This window comes from Cavia porcellus, unplaced genomic scaffold (genome assembly GCF_034190915.1).
Source record: "Cavia porcellus strain 051 isolate PalLab524CR breed Dunkin Hartley unplaced genomic scaffold, mCavPor4.1 scaffold_19, whole genome shotgun sequence".
Lineage (NCBI taxonomy): Eukaryota > Metazoa > Chordata > Mammalia > Rodentia > Caviidae > Cavia > Cavia porcellus.
In genome coordinates, this window is record NW_026947502.1 from 65001049 (window position 1) to 65021510 (window position 20462).

General features: G+C 56.2%; 2 protein-coding genes across 5 annotated transcripts; both read right to left on the reverse strand.

Annotated features, from left to right (window-relative positions):
• Positions 1-941: 941 nt before the first annotated feature.
• Dgat1 (diacylglycerol O-acyltransferase 1) lies at positions 942-10909 on the reverse strand. 4 transcript variants are annotated; one of them, XM_063231273.1, is made up of 19 exons: positions 10535-10667; positions 6316-6526; positions 5558-5645; positions 3525-3565; positions 3343-3428; positions 3206-3258; positions 3015-3120; positions 2809-2916; positions 2651-2725; positions 2457-2560; positions 2332-2370; positions 2220-2261; positions 2093-2137; positions 1903-2015; positions 1763-1828; positions 1591-1678; positions 1441-1503; positions 1241-1341; positions 942-1148 (listed from the first exon to the last, which is right to left on the reverse strand). In XM_063231273.1, the coding sequence occupies exons 3-19, from the start codon at positions 5561-5563 to the stop codon at positions 1031-1033; spliced, it is 1254 nt and encodes a 417-aa protein (XP_063087343.1). In that variant the 5' UTR covers positions 5564-5645; positions 6316-6526; positions 10535-10667; the 3' UTR covers positions 942-1030. The 4 variants fall into 4 exon arrangements, with proteins under 4 accessions (XP_063087343.1, XP_063087341.1, XP_063087342.1 ...); XM_063231271.1 differs by lacking the exon at positions 6316-6526 and having other exon boundaries at positions 10535-10908; XM_063231272.1 differs by lacking the exons at positions 3206-3258; positions 6316-6526 and having other exon boundaries at positions 3015-3047; positions 10535-10909.
• A 3187-nt stretch (positions 10910-14096) lies between these two features.
• Positions 14097-20218, reverse strand: Scrt1 (scratch family transcriptional repressor 1). The gene is made up of 2 exons (XM_003463688.5): positions 19420-20218; positions 14097-17544 (listed from the first exon to the last, which is right to left on the reverse strand). The coding sequence occupies exons 1-2, from the start codon at positions 19532-19534 to the stop codon at positions 16613-16615; spliced, it is 1047 nt and encodes a 348-aa protein (XP_003463736.1). The 5' UTR covers positions 19535-20218; the 3' UTR covers positions 14097-16612.
• Positions 20219-20462: the final 244 nt, after the last annotated feature.

The following is a 20462-nucleotide window of genomic DNA, read 5'->3' on the forward strand; positions in this document are numbered from 1 at the left end:
AGCCTTGTGGTTTTTACCACCAGCCCACCAAGACGAGGCAGGGATATAGGGCCTGGGTTGCCTTGCACCTCTGCCAGTAAGATGGCCTCTGCCCAGCTTGGCAGATAAAGAGGGGCTGGCAGTAAGGCAGCCTTCCAAAAGTCATAGGACCGTCGCCCCCACCCCTGCACTGCCAGGCAAACCAAAGGTTGGGAAGTGAAACACAGACAAACCTCATCCTTCTGCAAGGTACCCTAGAGCCACTGGTACACTGCTGGCAGGAAGCCAAATTAAGGGGCAGTCTAGCTCCAAACAAGCCACACAGAACTGAGGAGGTCTTACCTCCAGGGGTATAAACCAGGTTCCTCTATAGAGCAGTGACAGTAAACTTTTTAGAACTTTCATTAATAACAGCTCTCTCTAGCACAAGTCCCATAGGCTATTAACTGTCCTGGAGGCCAACATGGACCCTGATGAGAGGCCTCCCCAGGTGAGTTAGTCATGAACTAACCTCTTCTTAGCCTGCCAGATTTAAGAAAGGCCCTGAACACTGGCGTGCTCATCTGAGGCCACTCCAAGAAAGCCTGAGCACCCTTTCCCAGGCCCGGGCTGAATATCAGTGTATCTAGATTTGCCCAGCAGCCTCATCCAGGGCAAGACCAGAACTATGACCTCAGCTGGACCCTCCCCCCCTCGCCAGTCCTGCCCTGCTGCTTACCTTAAGTTAGGCTGTTCCTCCCTCAGTGCTTGAGCTCTACTCTGCTGCAACTGAGCAGTCTTGCCTCTATACCCCAAGTTGCTGACACTCAAGAGTGTCTGCTGGCTGGAGTGAAAGGGAACATTGGAACCCGAATGCTGTGTCATAGCCATAGTTGGAAGCCTGAGGGCCATTGGACATCTCTGACCCCACTGGGTGTGGGCTGTCCCCACCAGTCCCCATACCCCCAAAAACATGAGAGAAGTTACATTAGACAGTACTTTATTGACACCCTTGATCCCTGGTCAGCATACTACTGACACTGTCTCCACCAGCTACTGCTACTGACATCTGTCATGGGAAGAGGAGAGAGCCCCTTAGGGGCAAAGAGGCCTTCCAGGGCAGGAGAAGGGTGTAAGCAGTCAGGCCATCTAAAAAACTCCTGGCCCAGGCAGAAGACATCTGGCTATGGCTGTGGACAGGGAAGAAAAGCTGGACTTGGGAGCAGCTCAAGCATATGCTGTTGAGGGCTCATAGTTGAGCACGTAGTAGTCATGGACATACATGAGCACAGCCATCGGCTGCCCAATGATGAGTGTCAGCCACACAGCTGCATTGCCATAGTTGCCCTGGAAGAAGCGGCCCACAATCCATGCCAGTGGAACCTGGGGACAAGCACAGACAAGGTCCATCAGCCTCAGTGACTATAGGAAATGGGACTTGGCATGGAGATAGGAGGCAGGCTGGCAGGGCAGTTCACTCACCTGGGCTATCATGGCTGTAAAGGCCCAGAGACGGAACATACGCAGGGGGATGCTCAACACGTACTATATAGAGAAAGGATAAGTGGCATCAGGCCTTAGCCATTGCCACCCTCCTATCCCAAGGTGGAGCAGGACACTGGGAGCACTAACCTCATGGAAAAAGGCTGAGGCTAGGAACACTCCTGTGTTGGCCATCCATTTGCTGTTGCCTCGTCGAACCAGAGGCTTGTAAAAGTGTCTGCAGAGGAATTAGCTATGGGATAAGGTTCTGGGAAGAACCCCAGGCCATACCCATACCCTACATAGGTGCAAAACCACCCACCTGAGGCACCACTTGTGCACTGGGATGTTCCAGTTCTGCCAGAAGTAAGTGACAGACTCAGAGTTCCTGAGAGTCAAGGGACAACAGGATAAGCAGGGTACTGTGTGACTCACAAAGCCCCAAGGGCCACTCCCACCTACCACCAATCTCGGTAGAACTCCCGGTCTCCAAACTGCATCAGCTCTGCAACAGCATTCATACAGGAGTGAAAAAACCAGTAGAAGAAGATGAGCCAGATGAGGTGGTTGGGAACCTGGAGAGGGAGGGGGCTCCAGTTGCAGAACACTTCCACCCTCACGCTTTACCCACCTGCCAGCCAGTGACACTCACCGCCAGCTTCAGGAGGCGCTCGATAATGCGTGAGTAGTCCATATCCTGTAGAGACAGGATGCTTCATCCACTGTGTGCTCCCACCACCACCCAGCCTACCCCAGCTGTAAAACAGTGAGCTGCTCACCCTGAAAGGCTTCATGGAGTTCTGGATGGTGGGGACCATCCACTACAAAAGAAGACACCATGTTAATTTCAGCCATGCTGAGCCCTACCACCCAATCCCCTCTCCTACTCACCTGCTGGATCAGGCCCACCTGGAGCTGGGTGAAGAACAGCTGGGGAAAGACCCAGAGAGTAGCAGCTGAGATTCCAGTCGCGACCAGGCCCTGCCCTTGGTGGCTCCCCAAGCACCAAATCTTACTATCTCAAGGAGTCGTCGCAGCAGAAAGCGTTTTCGGATCCGGGGTGAACGGGGAAAGTTCAGTTCATAACACAAAGTAGGGGCAAAAATGAAGTAGTAGAGATCTAGAAGGAAAGGGAGGGGTTGGAACCAGCAGAGATATGACTGTCTCCACCCTGGAACTCAAACACCCCCCTGACACACCAAGTGCTCACCACGGTAGGTCAGGTTGTCTGGGTAGCGCACAATGCCTTGGGCACTGTCCTCACTGGCTTTCTTCCCTGCAGAGGCTGAAAACAAATCAGTGCAGAGTGGAGTGGCTTGTTCCACCCAGCACAACCCTTGAGGTAGGCCCAGCCCCCAAATCTCTCACCAGTCTTGGCCTTCGCCCTGTGCTGTCGGCACCAAAGGTTGACATCCCGGTAGGAGAATAGCTTGAGGAAGAGGATGGTGTACACTATCAGGGCCAGCACAGAACCCACTGCAAAAAGAGACATGCTCAGCCACAACCCACCATATACTCTGGAAACTAAGCCATGAAGCTGAGCCAGAGTTGGCCCAGAGGGGATAGAGGCACACCTGGAGTGATGGACTTGTCCAGTAAGGCCACAGCTGCTGGGAAGCAGAGAATGATGACGAGGTTGGCCACATGCAGCAGCAGCCCCACCTGCTCTGTTAGGGTGCCCTGTTGGGTGGGGGCATTTAATCAAGGCCTCACTCTGGGACAGGCTCCCAAGGACTATGGTAGGGAAAGGACAGGCACTGCTTACCACTGCCAAGTGCTTCTCAACCTGGAATGCGGCCACAACAAAGACATTGGCCACTGAGAACAAAAACATCATAGGGCAAGTTCAGGGCCCCAGTCAGCCTTGTGCCCACCCATGGCCTTCCTCAGAGCCCAGCTCACCAATAACCAGACATGGGGCAGGCCAGCTGTAGGGATCCTTCAGGAACAGAGACACCACCTGGATAGGATCCACCAGGATGCCATACCTAAAGGTGAGGTAGTAAGGACCTAAGTGGTTGTGGGCCCTGGCCTAGGAACAGAGCCTAGACAGACAGTGGGCAGAGCCTGCAGAAAGTACTCACTTGATGAGGTTCTCCAAAAACAATCGAGCATTGCTCAAGATCTGAAAAAAACCACCAGGGGGGGGCTCAGCCCTCAGAGTATTGACCACAGGATATCCCACTAGCATCTCCCAGCTCCCCTTAACACTTCTGGAGTGAAAGGTCAGGGGTGGCAGCCTCTACCTTGCAGACACAGTTCCTTCTGATTCCACACCAAACAAATTCACCATACACCAGTCAGTACAGGACAGAAAGATGTGTTACTGTCCCATGCAGAGAGGCCAACTCTACCAAGCATCTCCAGCAGGAGGCAGACCTGCAGTTCAGTAGCACTCATCCCTCCTACCAAACTGAGGAACCCAAAGCCAAATCAGCCATCCACCTGAGTGTCATCCCCAGATTCATGCCTGCCAGGAGAAGCGGGCCAAGGCTGAACCCCGAAGACTAGTCCCTACTGGGGGGGGGGGGAGAATTAGCGCTACTCCATCAGCCAGGCTAGTCCCTGCAGTGTCCAGCTTGGGAGCAAGAGACTTAAACAAGGAATGGCAGGCCCTACAAACAGAAGAAAGACATCATCATAGCTGAGACAGATGAGGTACTTTCTCCCTGCCCTGCCTCAGCTATTCCTGTAACACTCCAAGGCTGAGGGCTTGGCTAATATAGTCTCTAAGGGCTGACCCCTCCCCCCATCAAGACAGGCCCCTGGGGCTGGATGGTTGGCCTCCTCATCTATCTCACAAGCACCTGAAAGCTAGGCACTGATGCTACTACACCATCCAACTGCCCAGAGCTCAGGTCCTAAACAGTAGAGGTGATGGGTGCTGCAGAAAAGCAATACCAGCAAGGGAACACTGTAAGGGAAGGCTTTACAGAGGAGGTGACAAGCTCAGAGACACTGGAGTCACCATCCCACCTGTCCTACCTCCAAGACTGCCCTGCCTGCTGGCTCAACACTCATAGTCCTATATTGTCACCCACTATATGGACACTCGAGCATCCAGGTTGCACATACCATATAGAAAGGGTCAGTTGAAGCCAGAACACAAGAAAGCCTGTGACCCGTCCCCAAGAGCCAGCAGACCCAAGAGTTGCAAGAAAATATACAGTGCTGCCTGGGCTGGATGAGGGCCTTCCCTGGTCAGTAACCTCTATAGACCCCAGCCTGGGTCAAGAATGGGACATGTCATCTTTTGAGAACTAGGCTGGCCTTGTGCCTACTGTGCCTACCATCTCACCCTCCAGGCCTTATGACCCCTGACAAGATATAGCAGGAAATGGTATACAAAGCCCTTCCACATAGCCACAGGAGCTGTGGCCAAAGCAGAGCAGACACATGGGTAAGGGTCAAAGGCCTTGAGCCATATCAACCCTGAGTGACAGAAACTGAACAGAGTTAGCACCTTGCTCCTGACTCACCCTTCAGGCTGTCCCTTTGAGCCTTGGACTCCAGTGGCCTCAGGTGGGGCTGCTGGCCATGCCTCAACAAAGTGCGAGTGGAAATCAAGCCCAAGAGACTGCAGACCTTGGACATACTTAAAGGCTCCACCCACTAGGACCCAAGGCCAAGGATAAGGAGTCAGGGGGCTTGTAGAGCAGTGGGAGTTATAGAATGCCGGATGTTTCCATAGCCATAAAGCCATACATTCCCAGGGAGGCCTTATACCCACAGAACACCCCTCTCTGCTTTCCTACAGCCAGGGGAACCTTGCATCTTAGAAACACATCACAGCCAAAGTCTTTGAGCCCCAGGTATACTGCTAAGCTTCCCCACTATCCCTGTGCCTTCCTAGGGCACAGGGTGACCCCATGTGATCAATGCAGGAAGCACCTCTACTTTCCCCACCAGCCCACAGGCTGTGGCCTTCTCAGCACAGCTGCAGTGTACTCATACCTCTGGCAAGAACCTATGCCCAAGGCCGGGGATTTAGCTCAGCGGCATAAGTTCGATCCCCGGTACCAAAAAAAAAGAACCTATGTCCAGCATAATGCCAGCCTAGGCAGTTCTGCCACACCTGCCTACAGGTAGGCCTGCTCCCACACCCCAGTCTACTTACCAGCATCACCACACACCAATTCAGGATGCCACGGTAGTTGCTGAAGCCACTGTTAGAGCTGAACAAAGAATCCTGCAGGCGATGGCACCTGGCAGAGCAGGGGACAGGCTCCTCGGTAAGCAGATGCCAATGGGAGGGCTGGGTCTACCACTATGACCCATCTCTTCTGCCCACACACCCCATTCCACATTTACAGATGGAAGATAAAGCCAGGTTAGACTATGGCAGCAGCCACATGGTCTGCAATGAGCAAAGTTCTCAGGACCATCCGGAAGCCTTCTCCTTTAGGCAGTGAGAAGGGGCACATCACAGCAGGCAGGAGCTAGCTGGCCCTATTTGGGCTTGGCCTTACGAAACAAGGAGTCCCCACTAGAGCCCAGAAGAGCCTCATCCCTACACTTGACCACACAGCCTGAGGGAGCACAGGGACTCAGTAAAACAGCTGATCAAACACCCTGCCTAATATGCACCTTTCTGGGAGCAAAGACTTGGTCCTTGTGTTCATAAGCACTGTGGTCATATGTGGGCTGGGAGTGCTGAGGGCCAAAAACCTGATGGTAGGGGCCTGCAGAAGAAGCATCTACCCAGTATTAGAGTGGAAGACATACAAATATGCCTATGAAGAAGGGTACTGAGCCTGCCAGAGAGGTCACTATATGACTGGAGCTTAACCCTGACAAAGCCAAAGACAACAGGAAAAGATAACAGGCACAAAATCAGAGCCTATGTGCCAAGAAGCAACACCCTTGCTCACTCACCAGTTCAGCCCTGCCTTGCCCTTCAGCAGCAATGCCACCAGGAAGCCCCATACAGCATTGAGCAAGGCTTTTGTTTTGTAAGAGAGGCCACTGCCTTCCTTTTCCTTTCACCACACCCATGTCTACATCAGAGCATCTGGGCAGTGGGAGCAGGGTGAAGGTCCACAGAAGAGACACCACGGCACAGATGTCCTCTTAGAGCTGGTCTTGCCTTGGTGCCCAGAAAAAAACCATGGCTTTAGTCAGAGTCAGCAGTTGAACATTGTCACCCAGGAAAAGAAAGGCTAAGGAACCTGAGGGGCAGTGTTAATAGGCCCAACCTGTGATCCTCAGACCAGTGTCTGCTTGGCACCTGGCCTCACCCACATCTCCCAGTAGCCCTTGGCTGGTATGAAGATGGTTACTACCCCCCTTCCTGCCCATCTAAGACTGGAGCACCATGGTGGATAGCTCTACACCAACCCTAGTCCCAACCACTGTCCAGCCCCCTCTCCCAGACTCAGGCCTGGGCTTCCTGAATCTACCCATGAGGTATATCTCAACCCATACAGTGAGGCTGTGATCTTATCTTAACTCCTCTTCTCCCCAGCTGTCCCTACCTTTATAACCAACAGACTGGGCACCAACTCCAACTAGCTATACTCACTGCCTGTCCTCCCCAGTGCCCCAGTCCCATGAGACAAGCAGATGACCTCTCTGGGCCTGTCTGCTAGACTAGGTCTCCCTACTCCCCCATCCTTCAAGCTGAAGCCCATTCACTAACTAGAACTGTCCCAGCCCCTTCTTGCTGTCTTCACACCATTAGGACTGTTTCACTACAGTGTGACTCTGCACCCTTTGGCCGCCAAGGAGGCGGTCCTATGTTATCTACGCCCATCTTCTCCCTGTGGGACTCCAAGGCCTTCCTTGACCATCCACACCCATACCCTAGTTCCTCACATGGCCTATGAACCAGATCCATATTTAGGCAGCAGCCGTACTACGCAGAGCCTCAGCCTGTGCTGCCCCTTTTCTCACAGGTCAGAGGCCTCTGGCCCAGGGTAAGAACCCCTTCATATACCAAGGCCCACAAAAATACAAGCTTTGCCAGCCTGGTCAGCAACAAGTAGGCTGGAGGACAAAGCACAGGGATGGCAGGAGGGGAGGCGGAACTAGCCAGCCATGCCAAGAGCTGACGGTGTCACTCTCTCACCTACTGGACAACCTGCCAGTGCCCTGAACCTTCCAGCTGTCCTATACTCACTCCACTGAGGCCAAGAGGACAAGGAATAGCTCTTCTCTCCTAACATTCCAGGCCTAACCAACTGGACTCCAGACAGAGTGCCCTCTTGTTCCTGTAGGTACACACTCATCCCCACACCTCCCACAGTCTGTATCATGCCCAATGGCTCAGCCTCCCATGGACTTTCCAGGGACCATATGGTGCAACTCCAGGAACAGGCAGAATGAGGAAGGGGACCAGAATACCAGTTATTCTTCCAAATGCCAGCTTTTTAACACTTACTTTATGCCATTCTCTGGCCAACCTTTAGGGTGCAAGAGATAAATAGGATACTCTGCTACAAATACCCTAGTACCTATGGCATGTGTGCTGCAGTGGGCTGTTTATCATTGAAACCCCTGCAAGGTTCACCAAGAACCCAAAACCAGAAAGTTCAGTCTAGGGTGGTCATAAACCAACGGCCAGCTCGAGTGTCTAAAGCCTGAAAGTGTGAATAGCAGGCAAAACAGGAATGCCTCTACTTCCTGCTTCACAGTCTCATTTTCCACAGGGCAGAAGAGATGAGCTCATATTCAGGGTCTGGCTCATCTGCTCAGCACAAGGTTAACAGGAAGTATTCAGGAGGGGAGGAGGTGAGAGCTCAAAGAATCAGGAGGAAAGTGGAGAGGAAGGGTGTACTGGGCCAAATGCAGCAATAAGCAGGGAGGAGGGAAGACATAAGAGAAGAGTGAGCTTGGGCCCAAGTCTCAAGAAGGCAGCCAGACTAAAGCCTGGCCTACCAGCAGGAAGAATGGGGTCTAGCCAGCCATGGTGGCACATGCCTGAAATCTCAGCACTCAGGAGGCTGAGTCAGGAAGATCCCTGCAAATTCAAGTCCAACTTTGACTACAAAGTGAGTTGAAGGCCAGCCTGAACTGCATGGTGAGACCCTGCCTCAGAAAGATAAATACAAACAACAACAACAACAACAAAACATAAAAACAGGCTGGGGACTTAACTCAGTGGTATAAGTGCCTATCTGGCAAGCATGAGGTCATCAGTTCAATCCCAGGTACCAAAAGAGTTTTTTAAAAACATTCCTGACAAACATGAGGTCATGAGTTCAATCCCTGGTACAAAAATAAATAAACAAAAAACATAAAAACAGACCCAGGCCTGGTGTCCCATGCCTGTAATCTCAGCACTTGAGAGCCAGAGGCTTTAGGATCTCTGCAAGCTCAAAGCTAACCTGGGCTACATAGCAAGTTAGAGTCCAGCGTGAACTACACAGCAAGACCTGGTCTAAAAAACAAAGTTTAGCACCCTTACCAACAATACTTGAGCATTCATTCTCCTTGTTGAGGGAGAAACACATAAAACCTGTCCACAAGTAGACATCAACTGGCTTTCTTCTCCAGCCCTGTATGGTGTCCTGTCATCTACCACTTCTCTTCTCAGGGACAAGACTTCCACTAACCTGGCCTTTTCTACCAGCCTCACAGAAGCGCCATACCAGCAAGTCATAGAAAAGGCTTTTTGGGGGGCTGGGGATTTAGTTCAGCGGCATAAGCGCCTGCCTTGTAAGCAGGCAGTCGTGAGTTCGATCCCCAGTACCAATAAAAAAGAAAAAGACAAAAAAAAAAAAAAAGGCTTTTTGGCTAGTGAAAAGCAGGCACCTGACTGCTCTCTTTGCCTATCTGTAGGTGGTAGTCTGGTGAAGGAACCCCAATTCTTGACCACTCCAGAAATCCTACTAACCATTGCCCTATCTCCTGGAAAGAAAAAACTTAGGGGCTGGGGATTTAGTTCAGTGGCATAAGCACCTGCCTTGCAAGCAGGCAGTGAATTCGATCCCCAGTACCGATAAAAAAAATAAAAATAAAAATTTGAGATAGTCAGTAGGGGACCAACTCCAGGACCTTAAACTTTTCACATAGGAGGTATAGGGAGTCAGTACCCCTCTAAGGAGGGTCACCCTCCTCCCCCATGACTCCTCACTGACCTTTGTTCACACTGTGCTACATATGTCTCACACTACGGTTATCTTATCTGCCAGGTGAACTATAAAAAGCCCAAGGGAAGTGACAGGCCTGCACCACAGCAGTCCTCCCTTACCCCCCTCTCCACACTGAAGAAAGGCTTGTTTACTGAGAAAGTAAGTCCTTTTCAAATAATCCACACATTGCCCACTTCCTCCTAGCCCCTCAGCTGCTCCCTAACACAAAGCTCCTGAAAGTCCATTTGAAGGCTAGAAAGAATGGGTTGGGGGTGGACTCAGGGCCAGTTTGGAGAAAGGAGTCAATACCCAGGCAACCAATTCTCCCCATCAGCCATGGTAGAGGTCATCACGCTGCCATGGCAGTCACTCAGGTAAGGAGGGCCCACCTGTATGTACCTCACCACACCTGGAGAACTTCTATACTCCAACCAGTGGGTGAAAATTCCCACATGAGACCTGCTTTGACTCTCCAGTGAGCACGCCTGCTAGTATAAACAGGGATCGAGGCCTTTCCAGCCATTCTGTGAGGGACAAACTCTAGTAGTCTGCAAGGACAAGAAAGCCTCTTGTATTACCTACCCTCTCCCCTAGACAAGATGCCCACTCTCCTGATTTCAGATGGGGCTGAGGCCAGATGGCCCCTCCCTGGCAAACCAGCTCTTCCGGGAGCCTTTCCCACCCCCCACCCCACCCCCGGTACCCGGAGAAGCCCTTAGAAGGGACGCCTCATATTCCCATCCACCTCCTTCCAGACCAGAAGGCCGAGTTACCGGACAGACGCCAGTCTTTAAGGACCTGTCTGAGAGGTGCCCATCTGCCAGGCCACTCCCCATCCCACACACACACCCCGCACGTTCACTCCTCGACCCATGGGGTGACCTTGGCAGCTGACCCTCTTCAAAAAACGTCGATGTCCTGTCAAGGCACAATGGTCCCCGGATTTAAGCCCAAACCTCCAGGGCAGCCCCGAGAGACAGCAGGGTCTCGGATCAGAGGTGAGAGATTAGGCGCTCCGCTACCTCAGCTCCAAGGGGTCGCTGTCCACTCTGGCGTCTCCGTCTTTGTCGCGGGCTTGGGCCGGCACTTCCCCTCTGGCTCCTACGTCTGGGCCTGCGACTGCGTCCCTCACATCCTCCACCGCCGCCCCGGGCCCGCCGCCACCCTGGCCCGAGGGCCGCGACCCAGTCCTCTTGCGCCAGGAGTCGCCCGCACCGCCACGGTCGCCCATGGCCCTTAGCCGCGCCTCCCAAGTCGTGCCCCACCGGGCTTGCCGCGCGCGAGGCCCGCAGCTCCGCAGCCCAGTGTCCGGATTCCTGGCAACGGCCGCCACCGCCCCCTGCCGGCCACCGTAGTTACTCCGGAGCCGCTTACTGGCCAGGAACCGGTGACTAGCCCACAGCTGCTGTGCTCGCTCACTTGTAGTTCGCGACCTACGGAAGGCGGAGCCTCAGCGGCAGCGCAGAGCACCCTGGGAGTCGCAGTCGCGGAGGTGCTTGTCAGTATTGCGTCTCGCGCGGTCTCTTCCCTGAGGAAAAGTCGTAAACTTACCCTGGTGGGGCCAGGCAGCCCGAGGACTGCGCCGGCGCCCAACTCCCTGGCAGCTCAGCACGTTCCCCGACTTCTCGTTGCCCCCTTGTCCCACTTTTGTAACCACAGAGTTTCGTTATCCCTTGGCTCGGCCACCCGTTTGGGGCGTAGGTCAGCTATGAGCAGCTTCATACACTTTGGTCTGGCTGCCCTGACCCGGGGTTTACGTCTGAGCGCTCACCTGGCGGAAACATACCCTACAAAAATCAAATCAGGATCAAGCTGGAAAAGAGCCCTGACCATGTGCATCTGCCTAAGTGAAGCAATTGATCTGTCACCCTAGTTGCTTGGTGTAGGCCAGATTTCCCCGCAAACACATTGAGCAGCAGAAACATACAAGTGCCTCTCAAACAAACCATCTTGAGTCTGAGACTTCCCACCAACCTCACCCCACTTCTACCATTTTTGGGCTGTGGCACTTCCCGCCTATGACCTGTTTTTAGTCTTTTTTTTTTTTTTTTTTTGTACCTAACACTCATGCTCGCCAGCCAGGCGCCTATGCCGCTGAGCTAAATCCCCAGCAACACAGGTCATTTTTAGCAGATTCTAGGCCAGACATGAGGAAGCAGGCACTACCTGGCAGGTATCTAGGTAGCCTGCAGAGAGCCACCCTACCAGCCAGAAAGACCCTCATGGGTAAGCCTCATTGGATCAGGACCATCTCATTTCCTACCCCAGCCTCCCATAACATATCTGTTCAACCCAATCTTTGGCAGTGAGATGTAGCTGGGCTTGGGTCAGGCAGGGCTATGCCCTTGTGAATACTGAGCCCAAAAAGGAGGCCAGAGAATAGTGTCCCCTGTAGAGCCTGATGTGTAAGGGTGAGGCATAGGAATCCTAGTGCTCCCACCCTACGCCCCAGCTAGTATGCTGTGGCAGTGCCACACTCCAATACAGAACCAAGAACTAGAGGCCAGTCCACTTCGGGCCAGTGCTCACAGAAGGTTGTCAGTTCAGCCTGCCAGTAGGCCCAGAGAGACATAGCTTACCAGCCCATGATGCATGAAGGGTTGAGCTAGAAGTGGCTATCTTGACTATGCCTAGCTCAAAGCAATCAGTCAGTAAATGATCTTAGTAGAAAGGTGACCTAATAGGGGACTAGAGCCACCAGGGAGGTGAGTCTAGTCAGCTGGGTGAGGCTGAGGCCAGTGTTGCCTGGCAGAACTCTCGCAGCACCCCCAAAAATCCACAGCAAGGTACAACCCAGGGCACCAAGGAGAGGAGAAAGGTCAGATTAGGGAAGGTTGTTTAAGGAAAAAAAGTGTGTGACTGGATTGGCAAGGAAATCTTGGTGCAGATCTCCATGATGGGGTTATCAGTAAATAAGGGGGGTCCAGGTTGGGGTGGACAGGCTTGCAAGCCTGGTGGAATAATGGACCAGGAGGGAGTTTGAGATTGAGAAAGGACCTGACCCCAAGTCCTTGGGGCTATGAGCAGGCACTACTGGTAGGGAGAGCTCACAGCAGTAGTGTTACAGTGGCCTGTACCACCCATTCTCTGCAATCGATAATCATTCCCATAGCTGAGAATAATAGGGAGGTGTTGTCATACTAGGCTTTGGGGAGAATGCATTCATCCTTCCAGTTGTACCATCCTCAGAATCCCAGAGAAGCAGAAATGGCCATTCAAAACACTTTAGTGTGGAATCCTTTGGTAAAGAATGGACAGCTGGGAGCTTTCTTGTCTGCCACTGCCAACTGTCAGGTCATAGATTAGGTATGGTGTGGATGGGGACTGGGACAAGGCTGTGTCAAAGGCAACTCTGGGTTTCTCATCCTTAGATGTGACATGCTGTTTCTCTTCTCTAGTACTCAGATTCCTCAAGTACAAATAGAGAAATAATGCCAGGGCCAGGGATTTAGCTTAGCGGCATAAATGTTAGCCTAGAAAGCACGAAGTCATGAGTTTGATCCCTAGTACCAAACAAAACAAAAAAAAAACCAAATAATGCCAACTCAGTCCACATACAGTGAGGATCTCTCTATAGGAGGCCCTAGCCACTGACCCCTCACAGTAACTAGGTATGCCTTTACTCTTGCTGCTGTTTCTGGTAGAGCTCATGAGAAGGGGACATTCATCCCCCACATTATACCCCCACCCTGAAGCAGAAGGGCCAGAGGCCATGACCATCACAGGGGAGAAAATGGATAGAGTTCAGATGGGTCTGGTCCCTTGCCAGAGTATGAGCAGCTATGCTGGCTCTGGCATAGGGCTGACCTAATTCGACCACATGTCTTTGGGCAGATATTCAGCTCATGCCTGCCTACTTGCTTGCCAGGGATCATAGCTGAGCTAGGGGTCTGGGACCCCGTCCTCTTCTTACCCAGCCCTGCCCCTGATGTCCTCAACTCAGCTCCCCTAATCTAGCCCCTGAGGGTCATGGGTGGCTTTAGAAGCTTCTCTGCCCCATGCACCACCTCCCAGGAACTAACCCAGGACAGCTGTCCCTGGGGGTGTTTATTCTCCATCAATACTGAGTACAACCCCAGAATCTGAGGGTCAGGATGAAGGCAGCAGGCCACAGGGAGAGGCCTGACTTCAAAATCACTATCCCTATTTCTTCCAACAGCATATCAGAAGGCTTGCAAGGGATGAGGGACACAACACTGTTGTAGCTGCCTGCAGCAGGTCAGGCCTGAGAGAGTGGCAGATCATCATATAGAAGAATGGAGGTTTCTCAGACCAAAGGACTGTAGCCCTTTCTGTACATTTTCTGCCCATTCTAGGTCAGCCTGGGTTGAGCCTGACATTGGGCAAGAGCCCTTTGGTGTCCTCAATTCCTAGTACAACACAGATTCACCTGCCACAAGGGAAGTGCTAACTATTCTACCTTCAGATAAATAGATGTGTTGTGGCTCAGGCAGCCAAGCCAGCCCTATCCAGAAGGAAGGTCTGGTGGGTCACATCTTTATCTGTAATTCTCTGCACTGGAGCTGAAGAATTAGGAAGACACCCCCGCAGTCCCCAGCAAGAACACTCAGCCAACACTCCAAATTCTATCAAGAGTGGCATTTATTCTCCTTGTGGAGGTGCGGCGCTCCAGGGAGCTGGTGCTATTGTGCTTAGGAAGGAGGTCTGTCGTCCGTCCGTCCGTCTGTCCGGCCGGCCCGGCCCCAAACGGGGGCGGTAGAAGGGCTCGGCCCGAGTAAAAATCCCGGCCTGTTCCGGGCAGGAATATGTACAAGGTGGCGGGGCGCAGGCGGGGGTGGGGGCGGGGCGGGCCGGCGGCCACATCCCCCACCCGAGGGCCCCGCACCTCGGGCCCTACTTGTAGAATCAGTACAAAATAGGTGCTACCTAAACGTTCCTTCTACCTGAATTCACTAAGTCGGTTATTGTGCTGCTTAGTTATGGGGGCGGGAGGGGGCCCATGGCTTTCCACCGTGGCAGGGTGTGAGGGAAGCAGGAGAGCCTGGTGGGCCAACGACCTTCTGATCTTCTCCTTAGGTAGGGAGACAGGGGTGCACGGTGGAGCGACATGAGGCGCCGGTGTGAGCTTGTGCATGCGGCACAGGCAGGCAGACCCGGCTGGAAAACGATGCAGGCACCACACCTGGTGGCTGAGGGGGTTGGGGCAACCAACCTGGGCTCTGGGGGATGAGGCTGGCCACATTCTGTACTCCAGCTTGCACCCTGACTACTGACGGCAGAACCATGCTTACCAGAGAATCAGGGGGCCCGCGTCTGTATGGGGCCGCCACAGTATAGCTGGACCCTGGGTGCCTGAGTCTGTGCCACCTGAGCTGGGGACGCAAAGCCCGAGTCAAAGGCAGAGCCCGAAAGCGGCCACCATGGAACCGAACTGAGGTGTGGAGAAAGGAACCATGGGCCCAGGGCCCAGGCGCTCTGCATCTACATCTGCCCCTAGCCCATCCAAGCCCACTGGGCCTCTGTAGTGGACATACACTTCCCCAAAGGTCGCAGCGTCTCTCGTGGACGCAGCAAAGGGCCTGGCACGTAATAAATGCCCAATGGACGATCGGTGAGTGATGGACGACTGATCGAGGAGCCTTGGGTGCAACCACCCTGTCCCGCCCCTGAAACCACGATGCCCGCCTGCTGGGCTCGGCCGTGGGGAGTGGGAAGGGAGTTAAGAAAGTCTGCGCGGCCGGCCCCGCGCAGCATCCCTGATCTAGGGTCCTATGGGGTGGATAGGGCGGGGGATACCTGATTCTCAGTAACTCTAGAGGCTGCGGCAGCTTCGCATGCAGTGCGCATTATTGCTCTATAGTCGGCATCGGACTAACTAAGAGGAAAAGGGAGCGGGCAGCCCCGGGAAGGGGTGGGAGAAGGGATGGGGCTGCATGCAGTGACGTCACAAGGCGGCGGCCAATGGGGCGGGCCCTTGGGCGGGGTCGCCGCCGAGGCTTTGGCATAGACGGGCGAAAGTTGGCAACCTAGTGGGGCGGGGCCTGGGCCTCGGAGAGGGAGGGGCCGGCCTTAGGGAGGCGGGATCCGAGGCTCCCAGGAGGCAAAACCCAGCTAGGGGCGGGGCTCCGGGGCAGAGAAGTGATCCTGAACCTCCCAGGCCCCCGGCGTCGGCGGGAAAGAAGGGTTCGGCGCCCCCTCCCTGACCCGAGTGCAATCCGTTCATAAATAAAACGTACAAATACCGAAAGAAAGAAACCCGACGCGTCCGCACCCCCCAGGGTGCTTTACCCGCAAAGCGAATACAGAGGTGTATAGAGGGCAGAACACGCCTGGCTGCCGTCCCGGGTAACCGTCCTCCAACACCGAAAGCCCGGGGTACGAGGGAGGGGCCCCCGGGGCGAGGGGGAGCGGGATCTGAATAGGTCTGATAAGTCCATGCGATTCGATATGCGTCGTTATTATTCGTTATGGAGGACAGAACCTGGGAAGTTGGGCTGGAAGAATTCGGATTTGGCAGAGGATCCGAGGACAGGGTAGGAGGGCGGCTCAGACTGAGACCCCAGAACTCGAGGGAGAAGGTGCCGCCGTCCGCCCCTTTCCCCCGTCCCCAACGCGTCGAACACAGCCGGAAGGTCTGCGAAGCCTATGGGGCAGGACGCCTCTGTAGCCATTCCCTTTCTGGCTCCTCCCCGACCTGCTGCCGGGGAGGTGTTGACCCCCTGAAAGTGTGGGCCTAAGACCTGGCCTGGAAGGCTTGGAAAGGGGTAGGGAAGACCTGAGTCTCTACAGCGCGGTCCAGGGGCGCAAAGGAGGGAGGTGGGCGTTCCCTACCTCACCCCACCCCCATCTTCAGAGACCCAACTGAGATGAGGTTCGGTTCTGGGTCTGACCGACCCTATTGCTGGGAGAAAGCCTGGGGCACCCTGGAGGAGAAGGAAGAGGGTTCGGGGTGGGTCCCCCTGGGGACCCTATTGCTTGAAGGGGCTGGCAAGGCCCCTGGCGAGCAGAGCAGGGTGAGGCAGGCTCCCTCCCCTATTGCTGTGAGGAGGGGCCCGCCCTCCGGCCCCTCCGCCTGGATGCCGGCGGAGACTTCCCTGGGGGCCCGTATTGCTGTGAGCCAACCCGGCTGGCCCGCCGCCTTAGGCCTGCACAGGACTGAGCTGCGGCGGCGCGGGGCCGCCGGTGCTGCCCGCGCCGCCCTTGAAGCAGGCCGACTCGTAGTGCTTGTTGAGATAGGACTTGAGGGCGAAGCTCTTCTTGCAGCGCTTGCACTGGAAGTGCTTGAAGGCCGAGTGCGTCTGCATGTGCGCGCGCAGGTTGGAGCGGTCGGCGAAGGCCTTGCCGCAGTGAGCGCAGCCGAAGGGCTTCTCGCCGGTGTGCGAGCGCATGTGCCCCTGCAGCAACCAGGGCCTGGAAAAGGCCTTGCCGCACACGCCGCACTTGTGACGCAGGTCGTGCGTGAGCAGGTGCATGGCCATGGCCGGCATGGACACATACACCTTGCCACACGTTGGGCAGCGCCGCGCCAGCTGGCTGTCCAGACTTCGGTGCGTCTGCTTGTGGCGACTCAGGTTCGACGACGTGGCGTAGGTCTTGCCACACTCGCCGCACGCATGCCGGCCGGCGGTGCCGGAGGCGCCCGACCCCGCGCGCGCCTCGGCGCCTGCCCCAGTGCGCGTACCGCCCCGACCCCCGGCCCCTGGCCCCCCACCCCGCGCTCCCGGCCCGCCCCCGCCGCCAGCATCGCGTTCTGGGGCCGCCGCCGAAGCAGTAGAGGGGGCGGCGGCAGCGTTGGCGTGGACAGCCTTGCGACGCGAGCGCCCGTCAGTGATGAAGAAGGCGTCGGCTGCGTAGCCCTCGCTGACCGCCGCGTCGCCGTTAATGTAGCCGCCCGCGGCGGTGGCCAGCTCCGGACGCGGGGTGGGTGGTGGCGCCGAGCCTGAGGCCGCCGGCCCCAGCTCTCCCCGCACAGCCGCAGCGTACATGGGCTCCGGAGACGGCCCTTTGAGCAGCGCCGCCTCCGCGTCGCCATCGTAGACGGACGCTGGCCCCACGTAGTCGCTGAGGTATCCTGAGGGCCGGGGCGGGACGGACAGACAGCGAGGGGGAGGGGCACGGAGTCAGGCAGGACACACACAGGGTCGGGCAGGCGAGGGACAGATCCGAAAGGAGACGACCAAGGAGGACAAAGGAGAAAAGGTCCGAGGGAGCGCGGGGCAGGCAGGAGGGAAATAGCAGGAGGAGAGAGAACAGAACAGAGCGGAGGGTGAGCCCGGGCCGAGCCGGCTCCGCCCCGCCGCCCCAGTGCCCCGCCCCCGCGGGGGGAGGGGAGAGGCGCATCTTGGGCGCAGCTGTCCCCCCTTCCTCAGAACCTCAAGGTCAGGGGGGAGGGGCGGCGCTTCCCTCTTCCTCCTCCTCCTCCCCCTCCCCCTCAGGTTCTCCCCACTTCAGCAGTTTTCCCTGATTATGCAACACACTGCAGACCCGCCGCGCACAAAGCCAGGACCGCCGACACAGGGACCCCGGCAGTCCCGCTTCTCCGGGGTCCCTGAGAATCTGCCCAGCTGACTCTCTAGGTCCTCAATAAGCCCTAAACACTTCTACCTCCTACAGCTTTTCTGGCCCTCAACAGCATCTCCCCCTCATCTCCCGCCTCTCCCACCACTCCCTGCACCTCACTGAGCCCGGCCCATCTCCCTATGTTCACTCTTCTGTCTCTCCATTTCTGCGCCACTGAGTCCTGCCCTGCTCCACATTGCCCTCTTCTCCACAACCACAACTCTAATTCCCTACAGGGGCTTTCCCAGACTAGGGAGACTTAGTGAGCAAACTGCCAGCCAAGACATCCACCAGCGTACATCTTCAAGGGACAAGATGCAGGAGGGCAGCATCATTCATGCCAGTAACTGCAGCTCCAAGAACAAGATGGATCTCACAATCTCATGTTACAGACAACTCTCCTCAAGATGCAGGCCCGGCTCTTTCAGGGTTACACCCAGCTGTCAGCCACCATCAGCCCTGAGGTCCCCTCCTAGGGTAGGCTGCACACTGACCCCAGTGGTATTCACCACCTACTCATGCAGGGTTACATATACAGCCATCCCAGACACTTGGTCACATGTTACACAGCGGTCTGAGTCACATGGTCCCATGTAGTGGCACACAGGCAGGCACACACACAGGGTCACACACAAGCTCACACAGTCACATGGCCACACACAGTCACATGGGCCCACACAGGCTCATGCTCCTGCAGGTCACAGTTGCTCTGCCACCCCACACTGCTGGCACTCCCAGCCCCCTGGCCTGCATGCTAACAGTTGTCCTTGAACTTGGGCACACTAATACAAAGACCTCTCCTACATCCAGCACCTTGGGTTTAGCTTGCTTACATCGTCTCCCCTCGTTCTAACTTCTGGGAAGCTACTGCTCTGCCTCTGCAGGTTATTTGGCCCTGACAGGTGGGCAGCCATGCTGGGCCCCATGGCTCCTCCCTGGAGCTCCCATCATTCCCCAAATAACCCTTTCAGGTGTCCTAGAGATACACCCAAAAAAGAGAAGAAGATAGTCTGGTGGGCTAAGTTTCTGGGTGTGGGTCTGCTTGTCCCTGTGTGGCTGGGTCTGTCATGTCATCAGACATCTGAGTAGCTGTGCCAGTCTCCGAAGGGTCAGAGTGTCAGCCAGTGCCTTCTCTTCCTGATTCCTTTCCCCGGTCTTCTCTCTGGCATCCTCACTCTCTGCCCACCCTTGACTGAGATCTGACCTGCCTCTGTGCACCTCTCTTTCTGTACCCACCTCTGCCTCTGTTCCAGGTCTAGCCTCAGCCTTCTGCCAGTCCCCCGAGTCTATTTTCCTGATTTTGTCTCAATGCCCACATTCTAGGACCCACCCCTTGTATAAACCCTCTGTCCTCCTGGCTCCAGCCCTACCCCAGCCCAGCTCGCACCTTTATCGTGCAGTCGTGCTCCGAGGTCGCTGCGGGCACGCCCGTAGGAGCTGTCGAGGTCTGCCGAAGAAAACGTGTCAAGTTTGACCTTCTTGACCAGGAAGGACCTGGGCATGATTCCTGCGGGGCTCCGGCGCTGCGTGCCTGCAGAGCCGGGGCTCAAGGGGGCTGCAGCCGCGGTGAGGCCCCGTCACCATCCGAGGAGCAGCTAAGGCAGCACCAGTCCCCACTGTGGCCTGTGGATACTGTCGCGCGAATGCAGTCGTCTCCTCCTGTGCCCCTCCGGACCCCTCTTCTCCGTCTTCTCCTTCCTTTCTCCTCCCCTCTCTCCTCTCTCCTCTTCCTTCCTTCCTTCCTCCTCTGGTCCCGGCTTCCCAGCCCGCAGTGCCGCCCCTGGACAGGCGGGGGAGGAGGAAGGAGGAAGGGGGGCGGGGAGGGGGGAGCAGCTCTGTCCCGGGCCCGGAGGCTGTGAATGGGTGCAGGGCTGGCCCGGCCCCGCGGCCCCCTCCCCCCCCCCCGCCGCCTCGCGGAGCCTCAGTTAGCGCCCCCCCATGCCCTCGGGGGTGGCGGCGCGGGGCCTGGAGAACACCGCGGCAGCAGCGGCGACGGCAGGAGCGCTGGTAGCTTCAGCACCACGGCCAGCGCCAGCCTGGGCAGCACCGCGGCCAGCGCCCGGGAGCGCTCAGCCGGTGCCCGCGGAGAGGGGCGGACCGCAGGGATTGGGCCGCGGGGCGGGGGTCCTTGGCGGCGGTCTCTGGGAGGCTTGCTTTATTGTTCTGCAGCCGGAGCGTGTGGCGGCGGTGGCGGCGGCGGCGGGCGGCGGGTGGCGGGCGGCGGGCGGGGGTCCTCGGGGGGAGGGGTGCGCAGGGAGGGCGGGCCGAGAGAGAAGGAGGGAGGGACGGCGGGGCTCCGGGGGCGGGGCTGGCGCTCGGACTCTCCCGGGCCGGCCTCCGAGCCCGCAGCCTCTTCTGCCTGCGGCCGATCCCAGCCTCCAGTTTTTAAAGCCAGGAGCTGGGGGAGGGGGAGGAAGAGGCCAGAGGAAA

Excerpts from the sequence above, each read along its gene's own strand:
- Dgat1 (XM_063231271.1), bottom strand. The coding sequence starts at position 10,743 with ATGGGCGACCGTGGCGGTGCGGGCGACTCCTGGCGCAAGAGGACTGGG. Across the intron at positions 1,679-1,762 it reads GTGCACAAGTGGTGCCTCAG|ACACTTTTACAAGCCTCTGG; the intron begins GTGGGTGGTTTT and ends ATTCCTCTGCAG. Across the intron at positions 1,504-1,590 it reads CCTCAGCCTTTTTCCATGAG|TACGTGTTGAGCATCCCCCT; the intron begins GTTAGTGCTCCC and ends TTCTCTATATAG.
- Scrt1 (XM_003463688.5), bottom strand. The coding sequence starts at position 19,534 with ATGCCCAGGTCCTTCCTGGTCAAGAAGGTCAAACTTGACACGTTTTCT. Across the intron at positions 17,545-19,419 it reads AGCACGACTGCACGATAAAG|GATACCTCAGCGACTACGTG; the intron begins GTGCGAGCTGGG and ends CCCGGCCCTCAG.